The 8807-nt window shown below is 40.8% G+C and overlaps 1 protein-coding gene across 1 annotated transcript; it reads left to right on the top strand.

Annotated features, from left to right (window-relative positions):
* The first annotated feature begins 6003 nt into the window (after nucleotides 1–6003).
* On the top strand, nucleotides 6004–6510 carry LOC107791126 (uncharacterized). Its single transcript, XM_075223674.1, has 2 exons — nucleotides 6004–6354; nucleotides 6457–6510. Exons 1-2 carry the CDS (start codon nucleotides 6004–6006, stop codon nucleotides 6508–6510), a joined length of 405 nt encoding a protein of 134 aa, XP_075079775.1.
* Nucleotides 6511–8807: the final 2297 nt, after the last annotated feature.

Raw genomic sequence — 8807 nt, 5'->3', positions numbered from 1 at the left:
CTGAAGGAAAAACCTCAAGAAACTCCCAAACAATGGGTGCAGAATCAATAGAAGGGACCTCCACACTAGAATCGCGAACATAATCCAAATAGGCCAAACACCCCTTCTCGACCATACACCGAGCCTTCACATAAGAGATAACACTACGGGTAGAATGACCAGGGGTCCCTCTCCACTCTAAACGGGGCAAACCCGGTAAGGCTAAGGTCACAGTCTTGGCATGACAATCCAAGATAGCATGATACGGGGATAACCAATCCATTCCCAATATAACATCGAAGTCGACCATGTCTAAAAGCAACAAATCAACACAGGTCTCAAGACCCCCAAACACTACAATACAAGAACGATGAACTCGGTCAACCACAATAGAATCACCCACCAGTGTAGACACATAAATATGAATACTCAATGAATCACTAGGCATGACTAGGTACGTGGCAAAATAAGATGACACGTACGAATATACAGACCCTGGATCAAATAGCACTGAAGCATCTCTATCACAAACCAGTATAGTACCTGTAATGACTACATCTGAAGACTCAGCCTCGGGCCTGGCTGGAAGTGCATAACATCGGGGCTGGGCCCCACCACCCTGAACTACCTCTCTAGGATGGCCTGCTGCTGGTTGTCCTACACCTCTAGCGGCTTGAGCTCCACCTCTAGGACATCTACCTCCACCTCTAACACCTCTGCCCCCGCCTCTGGCTGTAGGACATCTGGCACCTGTACTATAGCACGAGAACCCTGATGCATTGAACTACTCAAAGCTCGAGGGCAATACCTAACAATGTGCCTCATGTCGCCACAAGTAAAATAAGCCCTCGGTTGTTGGGGATGACGATTCTGGAAGCTCTGAAGCGGCGGTGCACTGATAGGTGCTGATGGTGCACTATAAGGCTGCTGATCAGAATAGTGCGTCTGAGAACCACGACCACCTGAAGTACCATATGAGACCTGAAGAGCTGACTGAAAGGGCCTAGGAGGATGACCTCTATCATATGAATCTCTACCTCCAAATGAGGTACCATTGAATCTACCTGAATGACGGGGCCGCATATCTGACCCATAACTACCTCCCTATGACAGAACCATCTCAACTCTGTGGGCCACATTGGCCGCCTCTTGAAATGTAATCTCACTCCTGGCCTCCTTGGCCATCTGAAGACGAATCGGCTGAATAAGACCATCAATAAACCTCCTTACCCTCTCTCTCTCGGTGGGGAGTATGACAAGAGCATGGCGAGCTAGATCGATAAACCTGGTCTCATACTGAGTGACCGTCATGGAACCCTGCTGAAGGCGCTCAAACTGCCTTCGATAGGCTTCTCTCTGCGTCACGGGGAGAAACTTCGCCATAAACAACACTGAAAACTTCTCCCATGTCAAAGATGGCGATCCGGCTGGTCTCGCTAAGCAATAATCCCTCCACCAAGTCTTGGCGGATCCAGATAAGCGAAATGCAGCAAAATCGACCCCATTGGTCTCAACAATGCCCATGTTCCTGAGAACCTCGTGGCAGCTGTATAGGAAATCCTAGGGATCCTCAGAAGGAGCTTTGCTGAAAGTAGTAGTGAAGAGCTTGGTAAATCAGTCCAGTCTCCACAAGGCATCAACGGACATAGCCGCTTCATCGCCGGTCTGAGCCACTACACCCGGCTGAACTGCCACCACTGGCTGAACCGCTAGAACCTGAATCTGGGGAGCTAACTGCTCCGGAGTACGTGTAGCAGGAGTCTGAGCCCCTCTTCCAGTCTGAGAAGTGGCTGGTGCTACAAGAAGCAAACCTGCTCGGGTGACACTCTCCATAAGGCCCACCAATCGAACCAGAGCGTCCTAAAGAACTGGAGTAGCGATAAACCCCTCTAGGACCTGAGCTGGGCCCACCAGAACTGTTGGGGCTGGAACCTCCTCCTCAAAATCAACCTGAGGCTCCGCCACTGGTGCCGCTGCTCGGGGCTGAGCTCTGCCCCTACCTCAGCCTCTAGCACGACCTTGGCCTCACCCTCTGCCCCTAGTGGGAGCTGCTGTAGGGGGCTCGGGCTGCTGAGTAGTAAATGAGGAAGCGCGTGTTCTCTCCATCTGCGAAGAACAAAGTAGAAGATTAATTAGCATTTGAGGAACAAACCCGCACGACAAGAAAGAACAAAAGTGAAGTTTTCCTAACTCGTTAGCCTCTGGGGATAAATACAGACATCTCCGTACCGATCCCTCAGACTCTACTGAGCATGTCCGTGAGTTGTGAGACCTATGTAACCTAGGGCTCTGATACCAACTTATCACGACCTGGATTTCCCACCCTCGGGAGTCGTGATGGCGCCTATTAATAAGAGCTAGGCAAGCCAATCCTTAACTGCTTACTTCCTTAACAATTACTTCTTTTAATAATTATCAGTGATAGCATGAAAGCAACGGAATTAAATAAATAAGCGGAAGACTTAAATTTAAAGAAAACTGAACAATAATGCGAGAGTCAACATATGCCTCTACCTAAGAACTGGTGTCACATTACTCACAAACTTCTAAGAGTGCTAAATACAACCATTTGAAAGAAAATATAAACTGTTTGTCTCTAATATATGAGATAACAGACAGAAATAAAAGATAGAGGAGACGCCGGGCCTGTGAATGCCTGCAAGGTTACCTCAGTGTCTCACTAGACTGAAGGCTGGCTCCCGCGCTATGGCTGCTGTCCAAAACCTGGATCTGTGCAAAAGAGCACATAGCGTAGTATCAGCATAATCGGCCCCATGTGCTGGTAAGTGTCTAGCCTAACCCCGGAGAGGTAGTGACGAGGCTAGGACCAGACTCCAGATAAACCTGTACAGTTATATAATATATGGCGGAAAAGTAAACAAGTAATAAGCAGTTAAAGCTGGGGAAGGGGAACATGCTTCGGGGATAGCAGTTAAAAGAAATAACAGGGAATAATAAGGAAGCTAGCACTATAACTTCTATCACAAATGAAGAAAATAAAGGCAACTTTCACTTTCAGTTTCCTCTTGTTGCAGGCGTGCAACCCGATCCCATTTCTCATATCTCGTGGTAGGCGTACCACCCGCTCCCATTTCATTCTATCTCGTGGTAGGCGTACCACCCGCTCCTATTTCATTATATATTGTGGTAGGCTTACCACCTTTTCCATTTCATAATATTTGGTGGTAGGCGTACCACCCGCTCCCATTTCATCAATCTTATGGTAGGCGTACCACCCGCTCCGATTTCATCAATCTTATGGTAGGCGTACCACCCGCTCTCATTTCAGTTCATCACACGATCACAAGAAATTCCGGCAAGGGAACATAAATAATATAATAACTTCCCGGCAAGAGAACAAGGATATCGAAATAGTCATCCCGGCAAGGGAGAATCAGCTATAACCAATCCCACTTTGCTAGTACTCAGTTCAATTAATGGAAATACTTAATCATAGAGGATCATTAATTAAAGTATACAAGGTGTCATTCAAAAACACAACAACTTTCAAGTTAAGACCCACGGTCGTGCTTGACACCAACGTATAGATAATCGTCACCATGCCTATACGTCGTACTCAACAAGAAGCAAGTAGCAAATATGACTCAACTCCTAATCCCTCAAGCTAGGATTAAACCAAACACTTACCTCGATGCCTTGAACACTACTCAAGTCTCAATTATAGCTTTACTTCTTGATTCCACCACCAATCCGCTCGAATCTACTCATAAGTTACTTAATCACATTAATAAATGCTAAATGAATCAACCCCAATGCATGAAAATGAGTTTTCCAAAGTTTTACCCAAAAATCAAAATTCACCCCGGGCCCACGTGGTCGCAACCCGAGGTTCGGACCAAAAACCGATTACCCATTCCCCCACAAATTCAAATATATGGTTTGTTTTGAAATCGGACCTCAAATTGAGGTCCAAATCCCCAATTTTAGAAAAAACTAGGTTCTACCCAAATCACCCAATTTTCCCATGAAACTCTTTGATTTGAAGTTGAAATCATGTTAAAAGATGTTAAAAAATGAAGAAAATGAGTTAGAAATCACTTACCAATCGTTTCGGAGAAGAAAAGTTGTTTGGAAAATTGCCTCTTATGTTTTGGGGTTTTGAAAAGTGTAAAATAACTGAAATTCACATGTATTTATACCCCTCTGAAGCTCCCACCGTGGACCGTGCAAGAAGGACCGCGGCCGCGCAGGCTTCCTGAAGGCCTGCGGATCTATGCCACGCGCGAACTGCGCAAAGCCGACCGCAGCCGTGCAGCACCCATCGCGGACCGCGCAAAAGCGACCGCGGCCGCGTTGGCCTCTTCACGGCCGCACGTATTTCCTCGCGGGCCGCGCAAAAGGGTTTAGAAACCTGTCAAAATTCCTGAAACTGCAACATCTGATCTTTTAAATCCTAAGGCATCCCGGAACCTACTAGAAACTCACCCGAGCCCTCGAAATTCTAAACCAAGTATGCACACTACTTCCAAAATACCCTACGAACATATTCGTGTGATCACATCACCAATATAACATCATGAACATCGAATTGAGTCTCAAGATCCAAGAAATTTCTCAGATTTCCTTTTAAACATCAATTTTCCCAATTTGGGTCCGGATCACGTCCAACAACGTCCGTTTTTTACCAAACTTTACAGGAGTGATTCAAAACATATATAAGACTCGTACTGAGCGCCGGAACCAAAATACTGGCCTGATACCATTGCTTTCTAATCAGATTTCATTTCCATTTTCTTTAAACATTTTCAGAGAACAATTTCACTTAAAAAAATTCATAACTCGAGCTTGGGACCTCGGAATTCGATTCCGGGCATACGCCCACGTCCCATATTTTCCTACGGACCTTCCGGGACCGTCAAATCACGGGTCCGGGTCCGTTTACCCAAAATATTGACGGAGTCAAACTTATTCATTTCGAGGTCAAAACTTAGCAATTTTTACAACATTTCACATTTAAGCTTTTCAGCTACGCGCCCGGACTGCGCACATAAATCGAGGCGACTCTAAATGAGGTTTTCAGGGCCTCGAAAACATAGATTTCAATCACAATTGTTGATGTCAGTGTGCATCACTATATATTATTATATTTTATGTCGCTCTGTTTATTGATGGAAAAGTTTATATCCTTGTCGTATGTACTGTCTAGTATGCATCAACAACAACTGCGATTGGTGTTTTAAGTCTTCAAGTTTGAAAAAAACAAGCTTTTCAAGGTCAGAAATTTCAGCAAGCTACATTGATGCTCGCTGAAAGACAGATCTTATACACAATGTCAAGCTACTGCAAAACTCATCGGCAATCTTCTGATAGACAAGTATAAAGACCCAAAAATAATACACTCATAATTACATAATTGGAGACATGAACAAACAGTATGGTCTTCAAATGACTTATATGCGAACATGGAGATCGAAGGAATTTGTAGTTCAACTACTGAGAAGGAACCCTAGCGAATCATATGAAAAGTTTCCAAGCTATTTTTATATGCTGGTTTTTACAAATCCTATGTTGGTGGTAAGTTTGAAAAAAACAGGGAAGATCTGTTCATTTATGCTTTCGTTGCACCATACCCGTCTATAAAAGGATGGCAGTATTACAAACCGTCGTTGTCGATGGAACCTTTCCTAAATCGACATACAAAGGAATATTATTGATAACATCTACACAAGTGTGTGTATATATATATATATACACACACACACACACACATACACTTACATATGTTTATATGATTCAATTTATTAGGTAGTATCCTACCACTCACATATGTCATTATAGATTCAGAGAATAATGCTTTCTGGAAGTGGTTTTTAGTGAGGTTCAAGGATGCATTTGGGGAAGGGAGGGAATGTGCATAGTCTCAGACAGACATAAAGGCATAGAAAATGAAGCGGCAACATTGTATCCACAAGTACCTCACTATGTCTGCATATGGTATCTACAGAATAATATAAAAAAAAATATAAGAAGAACCATTTGCAGCTCAAAGACATATTCTTTGCTATGGCCAAAACATACACAGTTGAGAAGTTTGATTACCATATGGCAGAGGTAGAGATAATTGATAAGAGGGTCAAAGATTATTTAATCAACGTTGGGTATGCAAGATGGTCCAAAGCATATTTCACTATCAACAGAACATTGACAATGACTTCAAACATTGGGGAGTCGATCAATACAACTCTCAAGGCTGCTAGGGAACTCCCAGTATCGTCTTTGCTGGAGTACATAAGGCAATTGATCGGACGATGGAATGTTATAAACCAAAAGAAAGCAATAGAGTCATTTACTGATTTTGGAAAAAAATATGATACAATGCTGATGGACAATCTCGAACTGTCACATCAGATGAAGGTATGACTAGAATCTGTAGATACTTGTGCATATAATATGTAATCATGCCGAATTCACGGATCTGTTATATCTTGAACTCTTTATGTGAGTCTGTTAAACTAGTGTCCACCTACACGACACATGGAGACCAAATTGATTAAGGCTAACGTTTTCTAATTTTCATTGTTTGCACAAAAGCAATATTATAGTGTTCAAGTAATGGTGTAAGCAATATTGTAGGTGACCGCTTCGACGAGTTACTTATATTCAGTACTTGACAAGGGTAAGCAAAGAATGGTGTTCCTAAAAGATCGAACTTGCAGTTGTAGAAAGTTTCAGTTGGATGAGCTGCCATGTGCATATGCTTGGGCAATATTAAAATATAAATACATTGATCACATTGAGTATTGCTCGATGTACTGCACCAGGAAATACCAATTGAAGACCTATGAAATTTCAATTTATCTAGTTCCTGATGAAATTAAGCACATGGAAAATTCCTGCAGAAGTTCTAGATGAAAAAGTCTTGCCACCATACATGACTAAATCAACAGGAAGGCCAAGGAAGGGGAAATGCAAGCCAATATCTGAAAGGGAACGAAAAATGTCGATTTCATGTGGACATTGTGGAGAAGTAGGTCATAACAGGAAAACTTATAGAAATAATCCAAAGAGAGGATGAAATATGTCAAACTTAGAATTACTTGTTATTTTACTTTACTGAATATCATAGAGATTTAGAAGAATCCAATATATCAAGAACTGTATCAATGCAGAATGTCATTTGAATTTTAGATATAAATAAATATTTGAGCTATCATTTAAAATCGTGTTGCAAGTGTATTTTTTAAAATTATACACATGTTTGATTAAAAAAAAAGTTGTATCATATTTATATCATCTATGTATCTCTTGTGTATCATCTATGTATCTTTGTGTATCAGTAAATTATACATATGTTTGATTAAAAAAGAAGTTGTATCAGCTATGTATCATATTTGTATCATCTATGTATCCCTTGTGTATCACCTATGTATCTTTGTGTGTCGGCTCTTACTCATTTCTGTTTTTGTGTAGTAACAAAGCTAACTAATGAAAAACAGTCGTAGCAGCTAGAAAACTGTGCAAATAGTTTTAGAAATTTGCAAATAAGAGTGTGGCTTCATCAATATATATTTAGAAACCAATCATACTGCAAAACTCATTGTAAAGAAACTAACTATGCAACAATCCAAAACGACTGTATCATCTATGTATCATGTGTGTATCATATCTATATCATGTGTGTATCATGCATGTATCTGGAAGAGAAAGTGTATCACAAACTACCGTATATTTTTTATATCTTGAATTCACAACACAAAATCAAGGGAGAAAATACCAAAATAAACTAAACTGCAACACTCCAATATTGCACTAAAACTCATTAAACCTTTTATAACAGAGCAAACATCTCATTTGTCGTACAAATATTAAAAGTATTCATAAAATTCAAACACAAACAAATCTGATCCGTCTTACAACAATGACAACATAACAGAACACAATACAAAATGAAATTATTGAGTTCATCCTACAACAATGACAAAAGTAACTACTTCTTCCACTTCCGCAACTTATTCTGTCGACCAATAATCTCATCATCATTTTGCGCGTTCAGTTCCATCTTCTTTCTAGAATAATCCCACAAAAGAGCACCAAATCTGCGTCAGCGTACATAAGCATTAAATTTTTTAGGAGGATCTTGCCCTCAATGAAATACTCGGCAAATGATGCCGCAAATATAACGCAATCTCTACAAAAATGAAAAGAATAATAATTATCAAACTGCAAAATCTAAAAACAAAACAGATTGTGTTGAAAGAAATTCATACGCTTCGACTTATTGAGACAGTCCTTCAACCAGTTTTACATCAAAATGGATAATCAAGTCCTTTGATTTGTAAACACCAGTGCGCTAATTGATATCTTTACTGTTTACATAGAAATGCGTGTGTACAAAAAAATGAGGCAGCGACACATAATACTTTCGCAACATTAATTTGCATTAAGACGTGCTCAACAGTGTGCCATGAGACATTGGCATCCAATACATACCCCTGAATATACTCTGCAATGACATGTTCCGGTTTGCATACTTCACTGTCCCCATCTGTATTAATAAACGCCTGCCATAACTCATTAATTTTCTCGTTGAAATATCAATCTGTGGTGGTGAATGTTACAGGTAGGTCTTTGTCATACTTCTCCTTCTTCCTCAGATAATAGAATAAAATATCAATGTGCTAAAACAAAATATAACAAATAATTAATCATTGAAAGCTCGTATAAGTAGCTATGCATTTTCAAACCACATTTACAAAAAACAAAGGAATATGAATGCTCATTAGTTTTCTGGTGCCAGGCAAGATAGCAATTAATAATATGTTCTAACTTAATAGGCTTGATCGCATGTACACTGGCTAACATTAAAA

This window comes from Nicotiana tabacum, chromosome 10 (assembly GCF_000715075.1).
Source record: "Nicotiana tabacum cultivar K326 chromosome 10, ASM71507v2, whole genome shotgun sequence".
In the NCBI taxonomy this organism is placed as follows: domain Eukaryota; kingdom Viridiplantae; phylum Streptophyta; class Magnoliopsida; order Solanales; family Solanaceae; genus Nicotiana; species Nicotiana tabacum.
This window is presented reverse-complemented; position numbering and strand designations above follow the sequence as displayed.